At 44.4% G+C, this 25,570-nt stretch overlaps 1 protein-coding gene across 4 annotated transcripts in view; it reads right to left on the minus strand.

Annotated features, from left to right (window-relative positions):
- Positions 1–25,570, minus strand: part of KCTD15 (potassium channel tetramerization domain containing 15) — a 73,484-nt gene that overhangs the window by 40,169 nt on the left and 7,745 nt on the right. For all 4 annotated transcript variants that reach the window (XM_075326099.1, XM_075326100.1, XM_075326098.1 and 1 more), the window contains exons 2-3: positions 21,239–21,414; positions 2,348–2,492 (exon numbers count right to left, since the gene is read on the minus strand). In XM_075326099.1, coding sequence (XP_075182214.1) covers positions 2,348–2,492; positions 21,239–21,402 — 309 coding nt within the window. In that variant the 5' untranslated portion in view covers positions 21,403–21,414. The remainder of the gene's footprint in view (positions 1–2,347; positions 2,493–21,238; positions 21,415–25,570) is intronic.

The raw sequence follows: 25,570 nt of genomic DNA on the forward strand, positions 1-25,570 counted from the left end.
AAGCGGTGTATGCTGGTAACCAAGATAAATATCGGGTAACCAAGCAAAAAGTGCTTTGCTTTTACCCGATATTTACCCTGGCTGTGCACGGAGCCAGACACTTCACCGCTCGGCTCCGCCTCCTCCCGCACTCAGCATGTACACACACACACAGACACACACACACATTTACACTCAAACTTACACTTACACTCACTTGTCCTGCAGTCCCCGCGGTACTGACGTCCACCCACCCCGAACTCCGCCCCCTCGCGCTCCGCCCCCCGCACACAGCATGTATACATATATACACAGACACACACACACATACATACACACACACTCTCACACTTACACTCACCTGTCCTGCAGTCCCCGCGGCACTGACGTACTCAATGCCACGGCCCCGTCGGCTCCACCCACCCCGAACTCCGCCCCCCGAACTCCGCCTCTCACACACAATGGAATCCGACAAAGAATTCTGTTCTTTGTCATCCATTGTCATCCGTTGTACAGAGCATCAGTCACATGCGTCAAGCGACGCATGTGACTGATGCAAAACAACGGAAGTGTGAACTTAGCCTAAAAAAGGACGCATCCGTCGTTCAGTTGCAACATCGGACCTGGTGGATTTGAAACCACTAAAGTATGAAAGTGGCCTTACATATTTACATACCCCCCGATCTACTGTCTTCTTCCCTAATACCCTGTAAATTAGGACCATCCCCCTCTGTACCAATTTGGCATTTTTAGTATCTTCAGTGTAATTTATTTAACGATATATACAGTCGTGGCCAAAAGTGTAGGCACCCTTGAAATTGTTCCAGAAAATGAAGTATTGCTGCCAGAAAATTATTGCAATTATATGTTTTGTTATACAGATGTTTATTTCCTTTGTGTGTATTGGAACAACACAAAAAGCAGAGAAAAAAAGGCAAATTGGATATAATTTCACACAAAACCCCCAGAATAGGCCAGACAAAAGTGTTGTCCCCCTCAACTTAATATTTGATTGCATACTCTGAAATAAATAACTGCGATCAATTGATTTTCATAACAGTCCACAAGCTTCTTCCTCCTCTCACCTGAATCTCGGACTTTTCTTTATAAACTGATCCAGGTCTCTCATATTTGAAGGCGTCTTCTCTTCTTTTTTCTTTTCCCAACAGCAATTTTAAGATCTCTCCACTGGTGTCAATGGGATGTAGATCCAGACTCATTGCGGCCACTTCAGAACTCTCCAGAGCTTTTTTTCCATCCATTTCTTGGGGTTTCTCGAAGTGTTTGGGGTCATTGTCCTGCTGGAAGACCCCTGACCTAGGACTAAGACCCAAATTTCTGACACTGGGCTCTACACTGCCACTCAAAATCTTTTGGTAGTTTTCAGATTTCATGATGCTTTGCACAAAGTCAAGGATCCACGTAACAGAGGCAGCAAAACCACCCGAAAATATTTCTGACTTCCACCATATTTGACTGTAGGTCTGGTGTGTTCTTTTCTTTGTAGGCCTCCTGCCATAACACTTCATTCAAATGTGGACAAATAGTTTGTGCTGACACTGATGCCCCCTGAATCTGCAGGATACATGAAATTTCTTTGGAACTTGATTGGGGTCTCATCCTCCATCCAGACTATCCTGCATTACAACCTGTTCAAGTTTTCTCTGCCGTCCATGTCCAGAGAGAATAACAATAGGGCCATGGGTTGTAAACTTCTTGGTTATGTTGCACATCGTGGACAAGGGAACATCAAGATCTATGGAGATGGACTTGTAACCTTGGGATTGTTGATATTTTTCAAAAAGTTTGGTTCTCAAGTCCTCAGACAGTTCTCTTCTCCTCTTTCTGCACAGTGCAAAGATTGAGACAACTTCTCCCCTTTTTATCTGGTTTCAGGAGTGATTTTCATATTGCCCACACCTGTTACTTGCCACAGGTGAGTTTGAACAAGCATCACATGCTGGAAACAAAGATATTTACCCAAGATTTTGGAAAGGTGCCGATAATGCTGTCCGATGCATTTATGGGGTTTTGTGTGAAATTATATCCAATTTGCCTTTTTATTTCTCAATTTTTTTTGTGTTCTTTCAATACACACAAAGGAAATAAACGTGTAACTGTATTAAATATCTGGGAGAAATTCTTCATCTTCTTTTTTTTATACATACATAATTTTATATTTATATATATATATATATATATATATATATATATATATATATATATATATATATATATATAAAATATGTAAACGATTTTCACATGTACAGCACCTTTCAAGAAAAGCCCATAAAAATAAAAAGAGTGTTTCTTGCTAAACATTTTAGTTTTGCAGTTTTGTAAAAATAGTTTTCATTAGAAGCTTTACCTTAAAATCTTCAGGAAGGAGAAGTTTTGACGTCCGTAGAAAACTTAAGATGTAGCGGAAAATTTCCCCATCCCGGTCGATAAAGTAATGCTGTTTTAAACTGTCCAGTACTATGGGTTCTGTACCATTAAACAAACGACTTATTCTGGAGAGCAAAGAAAAAGAAAATTGTTATAAAGCAATATTGAATTTTACTATTGTACATAGGAGCAGTATTATAGTAGTTATATTCCTGTACATAGGGGCAGTATTATAGTAGTTATATTCTTGTACATAGGAGCAGTATTATAGTAGTTATATTCCTGTACATAGGGGCAGTATTATAGTAGTTATATTCTTCTACCTATGGGCAGTATTATAGTAGTTATATTCTTGTACTTCTTGTACATAGGAGGCAGTATTATAGTAGTTATATTCTTCTACCTATGGGCAGTATTATAGTAGTTATATTCTTGTACATAGGGGCAGTATTATAGTAGTTATATTCTTCTACCTATGGGCAGTATTATAGTAGTTATATTCTTGTACTTCTTGTACATAGGGGCAGTATTATAGTAGTTATATTCTTCTACCTATGGGCAGTATTATAGTAGTTATATTCTTGTACATAGGGGCAGTATTGTAGTATAGTATTATATTCAGTACTTTGGCATACATGAGGATAATACCGGATTGTGGATTTGCCTGTTACAATCTGATAAATGTAGAGACAATGAATAGATCTTATATAATGTAAATGTAATGTGACACATTTATATACAGATGATCCATAGTATAAATTCTATGATGACCGCTGATTGTCGGAGCATTGTTTCCAGCTGCCTTTGTGTCGATCATTAGATAACGTGTGGCTTTATTCTCTGTAGACCTATTTCGCTGTTTTGGAGGGATCGCATCGTTTGCGTCATTCATGTTTAGCAGTGAAGCCCCTGATTTGTGATGATAATTTCGGCAGAGATGTCTGTCTCCCTTCCCCCATCTCGTGTGCAGCTTTTCTCTACACATGATACACATGTTACAGCTGTAACACTAGGTCAATAGCCCCTGGCTCTGAATCTCATCGGGCCCTGGGCAATCTGCTGCCCGTGTTTACTGTATATTCCAGTGAGCAGAGTATTCATCTCTGAACGTCTCGTATGAGATTCATAGGGACAGGCCATCCCTATTACATCCTGATATGTATACATGTTAATGAGGATGTCGCCCTGCACCCCCCTCCCCCATACACCATCTTCTACACATTCAGTGGGATTTGTATTGCAATAGATGACAATGTTGCCCATCGTTCTGCTCTTACAACACATGATGCCACCGCTGCAGAGATTCGTCAGCAGTGATTACTATGGATCGTTTACCAGCCTTTCTTATGTTTGCAATATGTATTATATCCATATAGGCTGCTCGAGAATGTCTTGGTGCACAACCCGCACAAGTCTGAATTATGGCATTCAATGTACAAAGGTGCTTTCTCTATTTAGATAGCTGAGGCTTAAATGCTCAATATACTGTCCTCTCTCCTTACATATGTATGCTCAGCTTGGCCGAGTGTGCATGTGTCCTTAATAGAATAAGGCATCTGCCTGACGTGTACTGGCAAAAAATCGATCAGGTAGGTTAAATTCAACATGCCCGACCCTTTTTTTTCCCCTTTATTTGCTATTACAGGGAACGAGGGACATCCTCATATAAACCAGTCAACCATTCTCTTCAAATCAGTGGAGATTAATCTCCTAAACCTTTGGACTGACAATTGGACTTGCAAGGTGCGCTTGCTCCAAACGTAAAGCAAACAGCTGGGAGCTGGTATTATCAGATTGGAAAGGTCCATGGTTATTGGGCCCCTTCCCAGCCTAAAAATAGAAGCCCCCAGCCACCCCAGAAGTGGCGCATCACATTAGTTGTGCCAATTCTAGCACTTTGTCCTGCTCTTCCTGAATGCCCTGATAGGCCTTCGAGGTAATATTTTTTTGTGGTTGATGTCAGCTGTGTAGTGTCAGCTGGGGATGGTATTATCACGCTAGGGAAGTCCATGATTATTGAGCTCCTTCCCTGCCTAAAAATAGCAGCTCCCAGCCACCCCAGAGGTGGCGCATCACATTAGTTGTGCCAACTCGAGCACTTTGTCCGGCTCTTCCTGAGTGCCCTGACAAGGTGGCATTCGAGGTACTACTCAGCTGTGTAATGTCAGCTGGGCATGCTATTATCACGCTAGGAAGGTCCATAGTTATTGAGCCCTTCCCAGCCTAATAATAGCAGCCCAAAGCCACCCCAGAAGTGGTGCATCACATTAGTTGTGCCAATTCTAGCACTTTGTCCGGCTCTTCCTGAGTGCCCTGACACGGTGGCATTCGAGGTACTATTTTTTGTGGTTGAACTCAGCTGTGTAATGTCAGCTGGGGATACTATTATCACGCTAGCAAGGTCCATAGTTATTGAGCCCTTCCCAGCCTAAAAATAGCAGCCCAAAGCCACCCCAGAAGTGATGTTTCACATTAGTTGTGCCAATTCTAGCACTTTGTCCGGCTCTTCCTGAGTGCCCGGATAGGCCTTCAAGGTAATATTTTTGTGGTTGATGTCAGTTGTATAGTGTCAGCTGGGGATGGTATTATCAGGCTAGGAAGGTCCATGGTTATTGAGCCCTTCCCAGCCTAAAAATAGCAGCCCAAAGCCACCCCAGAAGTGATGTTTCACATTAGTTGTGCCAATTCTAGCACTTTGTCCGGCTCTTCCTGAGTGCCCGGATAGACCTTCAAGGTAATATTTTTTGTGGTTGATGTCAGTTGTGTAGTGTCAGCTGGGGATGGTATTATCAGGCTAGAAGGTCCATGGTTATTGGGCCCCTTCCCAGCCTAATAATAGCAGCCCGCAGTCGCCCCAGAAGTGGCGCATCCATTAGATGCTCCAATTCTGGCACTTCACCTCAGCTCTTCCCTGATGTCCTGGCGGGGTGGAAATCAGGGTAATAGTAGTTGGGTTTGATGTCAACTGTATATTGTCAGCTGACATCAAGCCCAGGGGTTAGTAATGGAGAGGCGACTATCAGTCACCTCCATTACTAACTCAGTAATCCCCCCAAAAGACAGACATGAAAAAAATAATTTATTTCAATATACTTCTCGAATTTTTCCCTTATTTACCATTTTATTCAAAAATAAAAACAAAACGTGCAGCTCTGCTGTACTCTAGGAAATCCAGAGTGAATCCCAAGAACAAAGTCTATGGAGCATCATTCTGACACTCCACAGACTTTGCTTCTTTGCTTACAAGCAAGTCTAAGTCATATTGTGCTACGTGAGACCAAGATTGGTGACATCAGAGCAATGACATCACCAGGTCTCCAGGTCATATTGAGTCACGTTGCGCTGTGCGTGACCAGCGGTAACCTGGAGTGACCTTGTGACTCTTATGAGCAGTAACGTTACTGATGTCACTGCCCTTCAGAGGCACCGGGTCTGATGCGGCACAGCATGACCTGGAATTGCCTCTAAGCAAAGTCTATGAAGTGTCAGAATGATGCTCCATAGACTTTGTTCATCAGAATCCCTGGACTACGTCGGATCAGCTGGGATTTTTTTTTTCTTTTGAATAAAGTGGTGAATGAGGGTAAAGTGTCTTTTTATTTCTCTGTTTTCAAGGATTTCCTTGACTATGGCATGGGTTTGTATTTTTTTTTAATAAAATGGAAAACGAGGGAAAATTTTCGTGAGTGTTTATTGAAATTATTTTTTTTACGTATGTTTTTTTTCTTTTTATATTTAGTAATGGGGGTGTTTGATAGACGGCTCTCCATTACTAACTCCTGGGCTTGATGCCAGCTCTCACTACACAGCTGACATCAACCCAACTACCATTATCCCAATTACCACCGCACCAGGACAATTGGGAAAAGCCGAGTAAAGCACCAGAATTGTAACATCTAATGTGATGAGCCATTTCTGGGGCGGCTGCGGGCTGGTATTTTTAGACTGGGAAGGGCAAAATAACCATGGACCTTCCCAGTCTGATAATAGCAGACTCTAGCTGTCTGCTTTTCCTTGACTGGTTATCAAAAATTGGGAAGGAAGCCACGCCATTTTTTCCAAATATTTATCTAGTTATCTGGTTAATTACTGTAAAATCTATCTATCTACTTTGTACATCTCTAAGATATAAAAAAAAACATATATTGTCAGGCATTTTTTTCTGGGATGTGTCACACGGATGTAACAGGTGTACAAAACGGACGGCACACGGATGACATATACGGATGTTCAAACTGTAACATGCCGCAAGTGGATGTGTAAAGGTGGCCTAAGGCTGAGAATTAGAGAATGTGCAAGGATTTGTCCTTTACATTAAAGGGAACCTGTCAGCAGATTTGGGGCCTATAAGCTGCGGCCACCACCATATTAGAATGTTGTATATAAGAGCCCAGGCCGCTCTATAGAACGTAAAAATCACTTCATAATACTTAACCTAAATGGTTGCTGCGGTGGAGTTAGGCTATGTGCGCACGTTGCGTACTAGCCCTGCAGAAATTTCTGCAGCGATCTGAAGAGCACATGTGTGCTTCAAATCGCTGCAGAAAATGTCCGTAGAGAAAAAAAAAAAAGCCGATTCCATGCGCTCTGCCTGCAGCTCCTCCCATAGACAGAGCAGGAGCTGCCGGCAAAGCGCACGGAAGAAGTGACATGTCACTTCTTAGAACGCAGCGCTTCGGGCAGCAGCCAAAGCACTGCGCTCTAAGACGCCACGTGCGCACGGCCCCTGCACAATCTCCATAGACTGTGCAGGGGACGCAGGACGCATGCAGTTACGCTGCACTGCAGATCGCAGCGTAACTGCATGTATTTACGCAACGTGTGCACATAGCCTTAGGCCATATGGGCATCACCATTCTCCGGTGCCGGCGCCTCCTCTTTTGTCCATCTTTGTCCTCCTTTTGAAGACTATGTGCATGACGCGTCCTACGTCATACACACTCGCCGGTCCTGTGCAGCTGCACTACAATACTTTAATCTGCCCTGTTCAGGGCAGATCAAAGTGCGCCTGCGCAGGACCTCAATGCTGGCGCGTGTGGATGATGTAGGACGCGTCATGCACCCCGGCTTCAGAAGAGGGATGACAAAGATGTCTGAAAGAGGAGAATGGAGATGCGCATATGACCCACCTCCACCGCAGCGACCGTTTAGGGTAAGTATTATGAAGTCATTTTTACGTTGTACACAGCGGCCTGGGCTCTTATATACAGCATGTTAGAATGCTGTATATAAGAGCCCATTGGTGGTGGCCGCAGCTTATAGGCCCCAAATCTGGTGACAGGTTCCCTTTAAAGGCAGAATGGTTAATTAAAAAAAACACTAAAACCCTTATAACCCAGGGGCGAACATATCATGGGTGCAAATGGGGCGGCTGCAAAGAGGCCCAGGAGATAAGGCGGCCACTTCTACCTCCAAAGCAGGTGGAATTGAGCATTATGAGGAGCTCTTGGGCTGCAAAGGGCCCCTATACTGTTCTTGCCCAGGGGTCCTCTTCTGTCTATGTCCGCCAGTGCTATAACCAAAGTGTTTACAGGCCTAGTGAGCTATGACCTCGTTCTCATCGCAATATTAAGGCTCTGTGCTGTACTCTGCCATCATGTGCCTCTAATTTCATGAAACTTATAAAGTCTTCTGTTGCACAATGCACAGTGAAGATATTCTCCCCGGAGGATACTGTTGTAAACAGAGACACCATTCAGAGTGCCTATGGGACTTTCGTGCTCGGGGCCTAAACCACACCTGAACAAAACCCAGAAGCCAGGTAACCAAAAAGCAAAGGGTGCATTCACACGGACAAATGTTCCACCACTAATCTGCATAAAAACGTAGAACAATCTGCTGCAGATTTCATTGTATTCACTGCAAAGAATTGCAAGTATCACCGTGAATTTCCGCTGCAGAGTTGCTGCAGATTTGCAAGCACAAAATTCTCCATGTGTGAACATCCACTTTGATTTGCCAGTCCTTGCATGGGGCACACAGAGCGTTGTACAAGCTCAATAGATAAAAGTGTCATTCCTATGCACACTACAATCCTGCAATGTTCTCCTGGGTTCAATGCTACATTTGTTTTTAGGGTTTTGTCACTTAAAGGGAACCTGTCACCAGATTTGGTGACTATAACCTGCGGCCACCACCAGTGGGCTCTTGTATACTGTATTGTAACATGCTGTATATAAGAGCCCAGGCCGCTGTGTAGAACGAAAAATGACTTTATAATACTAACCTAAACGGTCGGTGCGGTGCAGATGGGTCAGATGGGCATCTCCGTTCTCTGGGTGCGGCGCCTCCTCTTTTGGCCATCTTCGTCCTCCTTCTTCTGAAGGACCTCAATGCCGGCACGTGTGCATGACGTAGGACGTGTCGGAAGGAGCTTCAGAAGAAGGAGGACGAAGATGGCCAAAAGAGACGGCGCCACACCCGGAGAATGGAGACACCCATCTGCACCGTACCGACCTTTTAGGTGAGTATTATTGTCATTTTTACGTGGCCTGGGCTCTTATATACAGCATGTTAGAATGCTGTATATAAGAGCCCACTGGTGATTGCCGCAGCTTATAGGCCCCAAATCTGGTGACAGGTTCCCTTTAAAATGGCACAAGTCAAGAAGGTCGGAGTTTTCAAAGATCTACAGTATCAAGGCCCTTGACTTTCTCGCTCGCACACACACACTCATTGGGTCATCAGACCCGAGGAGTGCAGCCGCAAATCTCATTTTTTTCATACTTTTTCTAATATATATCTTCCTAAAATTAATATTTAACTCAACAAGGAAGCAAAGCAAGAGAGTCCGGGGGAGGAATAATTACCTCCTAGGATCAGGAACGCCTGGAGGACTTTGTGCAGAAAGACAAGATTTTAAAGGCTGGAGGATGTCGGCGGTTGCAAAAGTTTTACAGAACAGGACTAAGGTTTATAATAAAAGATATCTAACACCTAATTTAGATGATGGGATAAAAGAGGACAATTTACTGACATGGAATCAGTCCTTTATTTGTATTGTATTTAGGCATGCTTCCACTTCAGGCATCAGAGACTAAGGGTACCTTCACACTTAGCGATGCAGCAGCGATCCGACCAGCGATCTGACCTGGTCAGGATCGCTGCTGCATCGCTACATGGTCGCTGGTGAGCTGTCAAACAGGCAGATCTCACCAGCGACCAGTGAACAGCCCCCAGCCAGCAGCGACGTGCAAGCGACGCTGCGCTTGCACGGAGCTGCCGTCTGGAAGCTGCGGAGACTGGTAACTAAGGTAAACATCGGGTATGGTTACCCGATGTTTACATTAGTTACCAGCGCACAGCTGTGTGTGCAGGGAGCAGGGAGCCGCGCACACTGAGCGCTGGCTCCTTGCTCTCCTACCATAGCTACAGTACACATCGGGTTAATTAACCCGATGTGTAATGCAGCTACATGTTCAGAGAGCAGGGAGCCGCGCACACTGCTTAGCGCTGGCTCCTTGCTCTCCTAGCTGCTGTACACATCGGGTTAATTAACCCGATGTGTACATCAGCTACATGTGCAGAGAGCCGGAGCCGGCAGCACAGGCAGCGTGAGAGCTGCAGAGGCTCGTAACTAAGGTAAATATCGGGTAACCACCTTGGTTACCCGATGTTTATCTTGGATACAGCTTACCTCAGCTGTCAGATGCCGGCTCCTGCTCCCTGCTTGCTTCATTTGTCGCTCTCTCGCTGTCACACACAGCGATCTGTGTGTCACAGCGGGAGAGCGGCTTTGAAGAAAACGAACCAGGGCTGTGTGTAACGAGCAGCGATCTCGCAGCAGGGGCCAGATCGCTGCTCATTGTCACACACAGCGAGATCGCTAATGAGGTCACTGCTGCGTCACAAAAAGCGTGACTCAGCAGCGATCTCGGCAGCAAGCTCGCTGTGTGTGAAGCACCCCTTAGGGAGGTCCTGGAGATAGAAAGCGGCACAAGTGAGGCCCCCTGTCCACTTCTGCCAGTGATTACCTTAGCTAATCAAATGACCCCCTTTCTACCCATAGCCGGGGGTTTTATCCTTTGAAAATTGAAGTCCGTTAAAAATGTCCCTTACTTGAGTCGTCTTGTGTCAAGCTGCGGAATACTTACTTTGTCTATTTCTTAGTTGCATCCATTTCAGGGAAAATTGTTTGCCCTCCAATATGGCTACCATCACAGCGAACCCCACTTTGTAAGACTCCAGAACCGCACACTCCTCCAAGACATTCGTCCTTTACTTCTTAAACATCTTTGATAATCTCCTGACTTTTTCTCTTTATGTTTTCCTGAAATCTATTTATTAAACACTAGCTGTAGTGTCCGGCGTTGCCCAGGATAGTAACTGAGTGTCTCCCTTTCCCACTCTCCCTTTCTCCCTATCTAACTGTCTGTCTCCCTCCCTCTTGTCTGTGTGTCTGTCTGTGTGTTTCTGTCTGTCTGTGTGTCCCTGTGTGTGTTTGTGTGTCTGTCTCTGTGTGTTTTTCTGCCTCTGTGTGTCTCTGTGTGTGTATGTCTGTGTGATTCTGTCTCTTTCTGTCTGTCTCTTTCCCTGTTTGCTTTTTTCTGCCTGTCTCTTTCACTGTCTGTCTCTTTCACTCTCTGTCCCTTTCCCTGTGTGTCTCTCTCTGTTTGCTTTTTTCTGTGTCTCTTTTCCTGTCTGTCTGTTTACTTCTTATTGTCTTTTTCACTGTCTGCCTTTGTCTGTCTCTTTCCCTGTCTGTCTCTTTTTGCTTCTTTCTGTCTCTTTCCCTGTCTGTCTCTTTCCCTCTCTGTCTCTTTCCCTCTCTGTCTGTCTCTTTCCCTGTCTGTCTCTTTCCCTCTCTGTCCCTTTCCCTCTGTGTCTCTTTCCCTCTCTGTCTCTTTCCCTCTCTGTCTGTCTCTTTCCCTTTCTGTCTCTTTCCCTGTCTGTCTCTTTCCCTGTCTGTCTCTTTCCCTGTCTGTCTCTTTCCCTGTCTGTCTCTTTCCCTGTCTGTCTCTTTCCCTCTCTGTCTCTTTCCCTCTGTCTCTTTCCCTCTCTGTCTCTTTCTCTTTCTGTCTCTTTCCCTCTCTGTCTCTTTCCATGTCTGTCTCTTTCCCTCTGTCTCTTTCCCTGTCTCTGTCTCTTTCTCTGTCTCTTTCCCTGTCTGTCTCTTTCCCTCTCTGTCCCTTTCCCTCTCTGTCCCTTTCCCTCTCTGTCTCTTTCCCTCTCTGTCTCTTTCTCTTTCTGTCTCTTTCCCTCTCTGTCTCTTTCCATGTCTGTCTCTTTCCCTCTGTCTCTTTCCCTGTCTCTTTCCCTGTCTCTGTCTCTTTCTCTGTCTCTTTCCCTGTCTGTCTCTTTCCCTCTCTGTCCCTTTCCCTCTCTGTCCCTTTCCCTCTCTGTCTCTTTCCCTCTCTGTCTCTTTCCCTCTCTGTCTCTTTCCCTCTCTGTCTGTCTCTTTTCCTGTCTGTCTCTTTTCCTGTCTGTCTCTTTTCCTGTCTGTCTCTTTTCCTGTCTGTCTCTTTCCCTGTCTGTCTCTTTCCCTGTCTGTCTCTTTTTGCTTCTTTCTGTCTCTTTCCCTGTCTGTCTCTTTCCCTGTCTGTCTCTTTCCCTCTCTGTCTCTTTCCCTCTCTGTCTCTTTCCCTCTCTCTCTTTCCCTCTCTCTCTTTCCCTCTCTGTCTCTTTCCCTCTCTGTCTCTTTCCATGTCTGTCTCTTTCCATGTCTGTCTCTTTCCCTCTGTCTCTTTCCCTGTCTCTGTCTCTTTCCCTGTCTCTGTCTCTTTCCCTGTCTGTCTCTTTCCCTGTCTGTCTCTTTCCCTCTCTCTCTCTTTCCCTCTCTCTCTTTCCCTCTCTGTCTCTTTCCCTCTCTGTCTCTTTCCATGTCTGTCTCTTTCCCTCTGTCTCTTTCCCTGTCTCTGTCTCTTTCCCTGTCTCTGTCTCTTTCCCTGTCTCTGTCTCTTTCCCTGTCTCTGTCTCTTTCCCTCTCTGTCTGTCTCTTTCTCTGTTTGTCTCCCATCACCGCAAACCTTGCTTTCTAAGGCGGGCTTTGCACACTACGACATCGCAGGTGCGATGTCGGTGGGGTCAAATTGAAAATGACGTACTTCCGGCATCGCATGCGACATCGTAGTGTGTAAAGGCTCGATGATACGATTAACGAGCGCAAAAGCGTCGTAATCGTATCATCGGTGCAGCGTCGGCGTGATCCATGACGCGACGGTCCGATGTTGTTCCTCACTCCTGCGGCAGCACACATCGCTGTGTGTGAAGCCGCAGGAGCGAGGAACATCTCCTACCGGCGTCACTGTGGCTTCCGTAGGATATGCGGAAGGAAGGAGGTGGGCGGGATGTTTACATCCCGCTCATCTCCGCCCCTCCGCTCCTATTGGCCGCCTGCCGTGTGACGTCGCAGTGACGCCATACGACCCGGCCCCTTAATAAGGAGGCGGGTCGCCGGCCAGAGCGACGGTCGCAGGACGGGTGAGTTTATGTGAAGCTGCCGTAGCGATAATGTTCACTACAGTAGCTATCACAAGGGTATCGCAGTTGCGACAGGGGCGGGGACTATCGCGCTCGGCATCGCAGAATCGGCTTGCGATGTCGTAGTGTGCAAAGTGCCCCTAAGACTCCTGAACCGCACACTCCTCCAAGACATACGTCCCTTATTTCTCAAACATCTTTGATAATCTCCTGACTTTTTTCTCTTTACGGTTTCCTGAAGTCTATTTATTAAACATTGAGTTTTGAATAAACCGTCCTCCGAAACAGAGTTCCTTCCACACGTGGGTCACTGAACCACCCGGCAGGGAGGTTATAGCTCCATTCCTTTAATTACAGGTCAAAGTTATGAAGGCCGTACCTGTAATTAGAATCGAATTGACACAGGAGACTGGTTTCTGCCTCTCCCTAACGAGAGTACAATTGTTACCTCGCGCAGCAGTGATTTGTAAACACACAGAAATGCTTACACAATAGTCGTGTCACCAATCACCGCTCCAAGGAAGTTCTGGACTCTTCCTCCTACTCCTGGAGAGTTCTTAAAGGGATTTTCCCGTCTTAGACACCAGACATGGCTTGAATGTCTGATCGATGAGGGTCACGTCTCGGATCTGCCGCTTTCACTAGTGGTGCATCCTATCCGGAGAGTTCTTAAAGGGATTTTCCCATCTTAGACATGGCATAAATGTCTGATCGATGAGGGTCACACATCTGCAGCTTTCACCAGTGGTGCACCCCATCCGGAGCGTTCTTAAAGGGATTTTCTCATCTTAGACATGGCATGAGTGTCTGATCTATGGGGGTCACCCATCTGGTATCTGCAGCTTTCACCAGTGGTGCATCCCATCCAGAGAGTTCTTAAAGGGATTTTCCCATCTTAGACATGTCATGAATGTCTGATGGATGGGGACCACGTGTCTCAGATCTGCAGCTTTCACCAGTGGTGCATCCCATTCAGAGAGTTCTTAAAGGGATTTTCTCATCTTAGACACCGGACGTGGCATGAATGTCTGATCGATGAGGGTCACACATCTGGCATCTGCAGCTTTCACCAGTGGTGCACCCCATCCGGAGAGTTCTTAAAGGGATTTTCTCATCTTAGACATGGCATGATGTCTGATTTATGAGGGTCACCCATCTGGTATCTGCACCTTTCACCAGTGTTGCATCCCATCTGGAGAGTTCTTAAAGGGATTTTCCCATCTTAGACATGGCATGAAGGTCTGATCTATGAGGGTCACCCATCTGGTATCTGCAGCTTTCACCAGTGGTGCATCCCATCCAGAGAGTTCTTTAAAGGGATTTTCTCATCTTAGACATGGTATGAATGTCTGATCGATAAGAGCCATGTGTCTGGTATCTGCAGCTTTCACCAGTGCTGCATCCCATCCGAAGAGTTCTTAAAGGGATTTTCCCATCTTAGACATTGTATGAATGTCTGATTGATAAGGGTCACGTGTCTCAGATCTGCAGCTTTCACCAGTGCTGCATCCCATCCGGAGAGTTCTTAAAGGGATTTTCTCATCTTAGACACCGGACGTGGCATGAGTGTCTGATCGATGAGGGTCACGCATCTGGTATCTGCAGCTTTCACCTGTGGTGCATCCCATCCGGAGAGTTCTTAAAGGGATTTTCCCATCTTAGACATGGCATGAATGTCTGATCAATGAGGGTCACATGTCTCGGATCTGCAGGTTTCACCTGTGGTGCATCCCATCCGGAGAGTTCTTAAAGGGATTTTCCCATATTAGACACCGGATGTGGCATGAATGTCTGATGGATGAGGGTCACATGTCTCGGATCTGCAGCTTTCACCTGTGGTGCATGCCATCTGGAGAGTTCTTAAAGGGATTTTCCCATCGTAGACATGGCATGAATGTCTGATCAATGAGGGTCACATGTCTCGGATCTGCAGCTTTCACCTGTGGTGCATCCCATCTTTAGACTTCTTAAAGGGATTTTCCCATCTTAGACACCGGATGTGGCATGAGTGTCTGATCGATGAGGGTCACGCATCTGGTATCTGCAGCTTTCACCTGTGGTGCATCCCATCTTTAGACTTCTTAAAGGGATTTTCCCATCTTAGACACTGGATGTGGCATGAGTGTCTGATGGATGAGGGTCACGCATCTGGTATCTGCAGCTTTCACCAGTGGTGCATGCCATCTGAAGACTTCTTAAAGGGATTTTCCCATCGTAGACATGGCATGAATGTCTGATCAATGAGGGTCACATGTCTCGGATCTGCAGCTTTCACCTGTGGTGCATCCCATCCGGAGAGTTCTTAAAGGGATTTTCTCATCTTAGACACCGGATGTGGCATGAATGTCTTATTCATGAGGGTCACGCGTCTGGCATCTGCAGCTTTCACCAGTGGTGTATCCTGCTGGAGAATTCTTGGAGAGGTGGATTCTTCCATTCCCTCTTATGGGTGTTATTTTGGAAAGTTGCAGACTTGCATGGCTACCTTTCCATTTTCCACCTGGGCTACCAGATGGGATGGGGTCGGGGAAACCTTATTCTGGTGGTAGATAGAAGTGAACCCGCATCTATCAGACAGCCACTTGTCTAAGATCAGGCTAGTATCCTATTCTGGCGCTAAGGATGCAGCCATATTTTACGGTCCATGTTAAAGGCAGATATGATGGGATTAGATCAGGTCGTAACGCGGATGGTAAAATACAGATGCTACCTGGTCGTGTGAATGCACCCATACTGGGAAAGCTGGAAAATAACCAATATGGCCACCGTTACTGCTTTCTGAACACCATATATACCTAGAGAAGAGTGATATAGACTTCATAACTAAACAAATCTATCTGTCTGGAACCAAGAAATGCAAAATTTGCAAACCCTCTACATAGGATCGCTGGATTGAAGCCACTTAGTCTGTGTTATTTATCTGCCCCAAGTGTTTGCTGTCCAAGAGACGAGCCAAAACTACTGAGAAAAGTGGTATAAAGCCTTAGTATATAAAGCAGAAGTCGCCAACCTGCGCAGATCTGCAGCTGTTGTCGTTTTGCAACGTAGGGACATTCACAGGTTGCAAACTACAACTTTGGAGCTTTCCTATAGTTGCAAATGAGGAGTTACGGCATAGCCCGGACTCGGTGAAAGCGGGTGTAATGTCTGCAAGTCTTGCCAAACATCTGGCAGTAAAGTTATGTTCCTAATTACCATGCAGAAAGTATGTCGCATACACTGAGCTGCGATCTCCTCCAGGGCTGCTGTGGATTTTCCCTAATTTTTTTTTTTCTTTTCGGGAAAAAAAAAATCCCAAAAACCCCCAGTGTCTAAGTATGACCTTGCTTAATGGAAAGAAACGGTTACAGTTTAACCAGCAAGAATGTTATTGAAAGAAGCCAATTACAAGCAGTGAGTAACCTGGCCGGGCCGTCTCGTAATAGGTTTCTGCACAGGCGTGTCTGACATAACCGGAAAACACAGCAAAGTCACCCTCTCGTCTGCGCGGCCATAATCCGCATCGCTGCTAATTACAAAACTAATTGGAAGCACAGAGCTAATGAAAAAAGCCTGTGTTGGCTCATACAGCTGTGGTTCACCGAGGGGTGTCAGGCACGGCCAGTGGATAGAAAGTTTTGGGGGTTGGCCAAAAATCTGCTATTATGGGCGAGAAGTAAGCTATTGTTCCCTGTTATCAGCCATTTAGGTAGGAGGGCAGAGGTCGACTGTGCTCCTCTGCAATGGGACGAATCCCTGCTAATCCCTATGATTACTACTTTACCTTGCAAATCTATGGGCCCTTTTACATTGCATTATTACCTACGTTCACTGGTCCCATCGGAGCTTCCGTCCGAACCCCCACCTCCCCCCGCAAAATGGGATTCGACAGGGCCATTGACTATAATGGTTCACATGGAGTCAGCGTGTGCTCTGTCGTGCACCATTCGGATGCATGCGCCGACGGGGCCATTGACTATAATGGTGAACATGGAGTCAGCGTGTGCTCTGTCGTGCATCATTTGGGTGCATGCGCCAACGGGGCCATTGACTATAATGGTGCACATGGAGTCAGCGTGTGCTCTGTCGTGCACCATTCGGGTGCATGTGCCAACGGGGCCATTGACTATAATGGTGCACATCGAGTCAGCTTGTGCTCTGTTGTGTACCATTCGGATGCATGCGCCGACGGGGCCATTGACTATAATGGTGCACATGGAGTCAGCGTGTGCTCTGTTGTGTAACATTCGGATGCATGTGCCGACGTGGCTATTGACTATAATGGTGCACATGGAGTCACCGTGTGCTCTGTCTTGCACCATTTTTGGCCGTACATGCTTTGTAATAGATTGCATCTCGGTGTCCGCCTGCCGAAAGCGTATACTCCAGAAACTGGTGCACGACAGACCACACGCTGACTCCATCTGCTCCATTATAGTCAATGGCCCCGTCGGCGCATGGAATTTCTGACGGATCCGGGACATTAGAGTCTATGGATAATGGCTATTTATCTTGTAAGAAAAAAACGGATTTCTTACAAATACAAGTGTGCTCGATGCTTTTTTCATGTTTTTTTCTTGCAGCTTTTAATCAATACTGCAAGGAAAACCGCATCCCAGCAAAGTCTATGAGAACCCTGAACTCATGTGCCCACGTTGCTTCTTTTTTCCATGCATATTTTGTTGCAGAAAAAAAGAAGCAACGTTTCAATCGTCTCTGCCTTTTTTCCTGCGTTTTCCCTATCTCAATAGATAAAAAAAAGCATGAAAAAGTTATCCTAAGGGTACGCTCCCACGTAGCAGATTTTTTTCTGCACATAAAACTACATCTCTTGGCAGAATAAAAAAGGCCCATTCTTGATTAAAATCTGCAAAAAGAAGCGTGATAAAAACGCAGCGTGTGCACACAGCCTAAAGGGTGCTTTGCACGCTGCGACATCGCTACCGATATATCGTCGGGGTCACGTCGTTAGTGACGCACATTCGGCGCCGGTAGCGACATCGCAGCGTGTGACACCAAGGAGCGATGATCAACGATCGCAAAATCGTTGACACGTCACTCCTGCGGCATCACACATCACTATGTGTGACACCGCAGGAACGACGAACATCCCCTTACCTGCCTCCACCGGCAATGCGGAAGGAAGAAGGTGGGCGGGATGTTACGTCCCGCTCATCTCCGCCCCTCCGCTTCTATTGGCCGGCCGTTTAGTGACGCCGCAGTGACGTCACTATGGCGTTGAACGCACCTCCCCCTTGAAGGAGGGATTATTCGGCGGTCACAGCGACGTCACTGACAAGGTATGTGCGTGTGACGCTGCCGTAGCGATAATGTTCGCTACGGCAGCGATCACCAAATGTCGCACGAACGACGTGGTCGGGTGCTATCACGCTGGACATCGCTAGCAATCGCTAGCGATGTCGCACCGTCTAAAGCACCCTTAAGGCTATGTTCACACAGGGTATTTTTGCAGCGTTTTTTTTCCTGACCAAAACCTGATCTTGTGCCTGGAAATCTCCTTTGAGTCATCCGCGATTTTGGTGCAGATTTGCTGCGATTTTCTACAAAATGGGTTGTATCAATGAAAAAACATTGCAAAAACACTGCAAAGAATTGACATGCTGATTCTTTGAAATCTGCAGAAAAAAACGCAGGTATTTGACAAAACAGTCAGGAAAAAATCCGCAGGTGTTTGTGTGTGCATGAGACTTCAGAAATCTCATAGACTTTGCTGGCACTGTAAAAAGCAGCGTTTTATTAGCATGGCTTTGCATAAAACCAAGGCAAATCCGCAGCTAAAAAATGGAGCAAAAACGCCCTGTGAACGCATAGCCTTAGGCTATGTGCCCACGCTGCGGATTTACCGCGAATTTACCGCGGATTTTGCCGCGGATTTGCCGCGGATTTCCCGAAAATCTGCAGCAGCGGCACTTCCAAGCCATTTCAATGGCATTTTGGAAATGCTGTGTCCATTCTGCGGATTTTTCCGCTGCGGATTTGCCGTGGATTTTGATCCGGAAAAATCTGCAGCATGTCAATTGTTTGGTGCAGATTTGGTGCGGATTTTTGGTTTTGAATGGGGGGAAAAAAAAAAAAATCCGCATCAAAATCCGCGGTAAATCCGCGGGTGCGGATTTGCCGCGAAAGTCGCGGATTTTCAGGCAGAAAAATCCGCAGGTACATTCTACCGTGGACACATAGCCTAAGGCTATGTGCGCACTAGAGCTTTTTACCCGCGGATTTTGCCGCGGATTTGCCGCGGAAATTTCTTGAGAAATGTCTGCAATCTTTGTGCAGACATTTCCCATGAAATTCTATGGAAAAAAAAAAAAGCTGTGCGCACTGGTGCGGATTTTTCTCAAGAAATTTCCGCGAGAAGAATTTCTCGAGAAACTTTCTTGAGAAAATGAACATGTCCATTATTTCCGCAGGTACCCTGCGGATTTCGGCAGTATAGCCTGCAGAAATGCGCAGGGAACCACCCACGGGAAAATCGCGGCAATTCCGCGGCTAATCCGCGTCAAATCCGCATGCGGATTTGGTGCGGATTTTTTCCGCAGGTCCGGAAATCTTTCACTGGCAGAAGTTTCTCAAGAAATTTTCTTGAGAAACTTCACATCTCTAGTGCGCACATAGCCTTAGACAGATTGTTAGCAGCACAAAAAAAGCATGTTTTGGCAGGAAAAGAAAAGCTGCTAAATTAGGTGCGTTTTTATGCTTCTTATCTATTGAGATAGGAAAAACGTAGGGAAAAAAAGCAGAAACAGTTGACACGCTGCTTCTTTTTTCTTCAACAAAAACTGCAAGGAAAAAAGAAGCAAAGTGCGCACAGGAAGTCATGATTCTCATAGACTTTACTGGGATGCTTTTTCCTTGATTTTATTGGTTAAAAGAAGGAAGGAAAAAAGCAATGTGGGCACAAGGCCTTAGGGTTATGTGCATCCTAATCCCTAACCTTGTGGCCAAAAAACGTATGAAAAAAATGCAGCGTGTGCACACAGCCCTAGGGTTATGTGCACCCTAATTGTAATCTTGTGGATAAAAAAAAGCACCAAAAAATGCATGAAAAAACGCAATAAAAATGCAGCGTGTGGACAAAGCCTTAAGGTTATGTGCACCCTAATCCCTAACCTTGTGGCGAACAAAACGCTTGAAAAAAAAAACACGTGATAAAAACGCAGCGTGTGTACACAGCCTTAGGGTTATGTGCATTCTAATCCCTAACTTTGTGGCCAAAAAAACACATGAAAAAAACGCGATAAAAACGCAGCTTATGTACACAGCCTTAGGGTTATGTGAATTCTAATCATAACCTTGTGGCTAAAAAAAAGCAACAAAAAAAGCATGAAAAACCGCAATAAAATTGCTGTGCGTCCACATAGCCTTAAGGTATGTGTACACGCTGAGTTTTTGGTGCAGTTTTCTGCACCAGAAAACTGACCTTGTGGCCGCAAAACGCACCAAAAGGCGCCTGTGTTTTGGTGCTTTTTCATGCTTTTTTTAGTGAATTCAATGGTTGGGAAAGCTAAAAAATGTAGGAAACAACGGACTTTGTGGCAGAAAACCGCACCAAAAGACGCATGTGTTTTTGGTGCTTTTTTAGATTTTTTTTAGTGAATTCAATGGTTGGGAAGGTAAAAAATGCAGGAAAAAACGGACCTTGTGGCAGAAAAACACACCAAAAGACGCATGTGTTTTTGGTGCGTTTTAGATGCTTTTTTTAGTGAATTCAATGGTTAGGAAGGCAAAAAAATGCAGCATAAAACAGACCTTGTGGCAGAAAAACGCACCAAAACTGCAAGGGAAAAAGTAAGCATAGACTTTCTGGAATAAGGATAGACATGCAGATTTGGGCGACAAACTGCACAATAAACTGCATCAAAAACTGCACGGGGAAACGGATGGCTAAATAGTGATCCATTTTCCAATGTTAAAAAAAAAAAATGTATCCGGAGGATATCATTTATTGAACAACAGTGCGCACAGGGAAACGGATGGCTAAATTGTGATCTGGTTTACAATGTTAAAAAAAACCCGGATCTGGAGGATATCATTTATTTAACAACAGTGAAAAAAGTTGTGTTTGCAGAACTTTTTTACCAATGGATCTCTGCAGGATCCGCTCTAACGGAGGATTACTGGACATGGTGCAAATAAGTTCAAATAACACAGCAAGTTCTAAGAAATACAAAGCGTTTCCAATGACGAAAAGAAATAAAAATATCCAACCACTGTGAAGTGAAACCTCTTGGGGGAATGAACAGGTTATAGAGCGAATCCAGCGTCGGGGTGTTAACACTAGATGTTACAGGAATTTCGAGCTCCATAGGGTTCCAATGGTAAAAATGTAAAATGACCCCTCTCTGGGACTTCTAGTGTTAAAGGAGGGAGGACAACGAGTGACAACCAGGAGAACAGTGTGATCCGGGCACAATGGAGCGTTATCATTACGGATGGAGAGCGGCGTCCTTACCTGGAGTCCGGGTACTTGGTCAGCGTGGCCAGGCTGCTGGTGTACATGTGTCCCCCCACGTCGATGTGCACCGGTGCGTTGGATTTGGTGAGCTGCGCCGGGAGAGGTATTCCTTGTGAGGCCAAAGGAGAGACCGGGGAGCGGGTGAGAGACAGACGGGACATGCTGCTTTCCTCCTTGAAAAAGAAGAAATCGTCTTCCGTTATTGATGTGATCACAGATCTAATCAGATCATCCCTTCATCCGCCTGATCATACATCCAGTCTACAAATTACCGCCGCCACCGCAATTAAACGTATTTGCACGTATTTTTTTTTCGTAAGTACCAGAGGGTAGGTGGAATATGCTTATTAGCAATAAGAAATCAGGAACATTTTTTTCCCTCCTTCTCCCTTTCCAAGGTGTCAGCCTCAAGGGGCACAAAACAAACTGCAAAATTCTAATTAGAGGTCGTGGGCTTATGTGTTAGATGTGAAATATCCCCTGACAAACGGAGAACCAATTTGTGAATTGAGATTCAGGGATTTTTTTTTTTTGCAAGTGCGTCTCAATAACAAGACACCTCTAAATTAGTGACTTCCTTGGGACCCGAGGCGTTTATTCGGTAGATTTCACATCCATTCACCTACTGTAACATCTAACAGCCTTTACCTACTGTACCCGGGCACAACATGAAAACAACGCCAAGCAAAATACAACATTACGATCTGGCGGGGGGAAAAGAAAAAAAAAAAAAAAGTTGGAAGAAAAAGTATTAAGACTGTTTGATGAATCTACCTGCCAGCGCCAATTGGCATAGGTTAATGCTAAGAATACCCAAGACTCCGCGCCTTTGATGTATGCATAAAAATGTAAATTGTTACCAGCTGCCTGATTTAAAGTACAAGACACTAAACTAAAGTTCTCCGTGACCTGTATGTAGTACGAGGCGGCTAACCCTTCACAGTCCTACAGCCACTGCTGCCATGTGGATGTAGCAGAGCTAAACACACGAGGTAGCAGAGCCGGCATTATACTTACAACTTCAATCCTATAGGGAAAACTCAGTGACAAATTCAGCTCTGCCATATCTGAATTATTGGACTCTCCCCACACTGATATACTGATTGATTCTTCACAATTTGACTCTACATACTGATTTACTGATTGATTCTTCACATTATGACTCTCTATATACTTATTGATTCTTTACCATTGGGCTCTCCATATACTGATTGATTCTTTACAATTGGGCTCTCCACGTGCTAATATACTGATTAATTCTTTATAATTGGGCTCTCCATATACTGATTGATATTTTACCATTGGGCTCTCCACTTATTGATATAATATTGATTCTTTACAATTGGACTCTCCACGTACTGATTTACTGATTGATTCTTCACAATATGACTCTCTATGTACTGATTGATTCGTTACTATTGGGCTCTCCACGTACTGAGATAATATTGATTCTTTATAATTGGGCTCTCTACATACTGATTGATTCTTTGCAATTGGACTCTCCACGTACTGATATAGTGATTGATTCTTTACAATTAGGCTCTCCATATATTGATTGAGTCTTTACAATTGGGCTCTCCATATACTGATTGATTCTTTACAATTGGGATCTCTCTATACTAATTGATTCTTTACAATTGGGCTCTCCATATACTGACTGATACTTTACAATTTGGGGTCTCCATATACTGATTAATTTTTTACAATTGGGCTCTCCACGTACTGATATACTGATTGATTCTTTAGAATTGGGCTCTCCATATACTGATTGATTCATTACAATTAGTCTCTCCATATACTGATTGATTCTTTACAATTGGGCTCTCTCTATACTGATTGATTCTTTACAATTGGGGTCTCCATATACTGATTTAATTTTTTACAATTGGGCTCTCCACGTACTGATATACTGATCGATTCTTAAGAATTGGGTTCTTCATATACTAATTAATTCTTTACAATTGGGCTCTCCACGTACTGATATACTGATCGATTCTTAAGAATTGGGTTCTTCATATACTAATTAATTTTTTACAATTGGGCTCTCCACGTACTGATATACTGATCGATTCTTAAGAATTGGGTTCTTCATATACTAATTAATTCTTTACAATTGGGCTCTCCACGTACTGATATACTGATCGATTCTTTACAATTGGGCTCTCCATATACTGATTGATTCTTTACTATTGGGCTCTCCATATACTGATCGATTCTTGATTGATTCTTTACAATTGGGCTCTCCATATACTGATTAATTCTTTACAATTGGGTTCTCCATATACTGATTGATTCTTTACTATTGGAATCTCCACGTACTGATATACTGATTGATTCTTTACAATTGGGCTCTCTACATACTCATTTGCAGGGTTTTACCCCAATCTGGGCTCTGCTACATCTTTATAAACATTTAGTGCTTCTTTGGATCCAAGTTCTACATATCCAGTAAAAAAAAAACATGTGGCGCAATTATAATAATTCTTCAACAAGACGGACAAATATTAAATCTGAATGGTGCTCTATTGATGAAAATGGCACATAGACTACTTTTTTTTAGTTATCCATACACATTCATTCATTCATATAGAAGAGCAGCAGTAACATGAAAAAAACAGGTAGGACAGGTGCGTCTGCCCTGACTACATCATAATGGAAATATTGCAAAATAAATCCTGCATCTCACATTATCAGCCAATCGCACTTACGACCGATCTGACCAGTCCATAGACAGACGAAGGAATCATGGGGAGAATGCAAAAATTCAATTTATGAAACACAAGTAACTCAATAGACCAAACTATTGAGGAAGTTTAGAGGAAGAAACCGTCCCCAAATGGCCATTTTCCTGCCCCCCCCCCCCCCCCCGAATGATGGATCCCTGAAGTGCTGAAGTGCCAGTGTATTTACATGGCATGGTTTGGGGGGATTTTCCAGCATTGCTATTGCACCTAAGGCAAAACCCTTCCCCGTATTTTGCTACAATTTTTTAGCAAAACTGCAACAGCTCAGCTACAGGTGGGAAACTATGTATTTGCACAGAAGTGACCGCGCGCAGGGTAAAGAGGGAGCGAAGTGGCTTCTCCAGACTAATTCTCTTGATCTTCTATCCAGGTTATAATAATAATAATTATTATTATTATATTATTATAAGGTTAATATCTATTTAATATTGCAACATAGTTGCACATCCAAAAATCATATCTATTTATTATTATTTTATATAGAGAGTGCACATTACCATATGGCAATATGTGACAGCTGGAAATGAAGCAATCTGGGGGACGTCTTGGAAAATGCACATGAACACTTTCCATATTGTGGAGTGGCTGTGATAATATATTACACACAGCCTGTAATAAGATCAATATGGACCAGAGTGTGAAATGAAATACAAGGTACAGACACAATAGCAGCAGCCACAGGGCCCAACGTGTCACCTTATTACCAGTGGATACACTCACTATGTAATGTGAGATTAGATACAGTGTTACAATCACTCGGGGACCTCATGTACTGATGTAGCAGAGCTGAGCTCATCATTTACCTGCCTGGATAACTTTCTCAATACTTAAGTGCCATGTATCATGTCCCAAATGACAAACCATATACAACACTAATATTTTATATTAGATTGTAAGCTCTTGTGGCCTGACCACTTCTCTCTCCCCATTTGGTATTATTTTATCTTTTAGATTAGATTGTAAGTTCTTGTGGCCTGACCACTTCTTTCTCCCCATTTGGTATTATTTTATCTTTTAGATTAGATTGTAAGCTCTTGTGGCCTGACCACTTCTTTCTCCCCATTTGGTATTATTTTATCTTTTAGATTAGATTGTAAGCTCTTGTGGTCTGGCCACTTCTCTCTCCCCTTTGGTATTATTTTGCCTTTTTACATTAGATTTATTGTGACCTGACCACTCTTATCTTCCCTTTGGTATTATTTTCATGTTTTAGATTAGATTGTAAGCTCTTGTGGCCTGACCACTTCTCTCTCCCTGTTGGTATTATTTTTTTATTTTAGATTAGATTGTAAGCTCTTGTGGTCTGGTCACTTCTCTCTCCCCATTGGTATTATTTTGACCTTTTAGATTAGATTGTAAGCTCTTGTGGCCTGACCACTTCTCTCTCCTCATTGGTATTATTTTGACCTTTTAGACTAGATTGTAAGCTCTTGTGGTCTGGCCACTTCTCTCTCCCCATTGGTATTATTTTGACCTTTTAGATTAGATTGTCAGCGCTTGTGGCCTGACCACTTCTCTCTCCCCTTTCGTATTATTTTCTCCTTTAAATTAGATTGTAAGCTCTTGTGGCCTGACCACTTCTCTC

The sequence above is a fragment of the Anomaloglossus baeobatrachus genome, chromosome 10 (genome assembly GCF_048569485.1).
Source record: "Anomaloglossus baeobatrachus isolate aAnoBae1 chromosome 10, aAnoBae1.hap1, whole genome shotgun sequence".
Lineage (NCBI taxonomy): Eukaryota > Metazoa > Chordata > Amphibia > Anura > Aromobatidae > Anomaloglossus > Anomaloglossus baeobatrachus.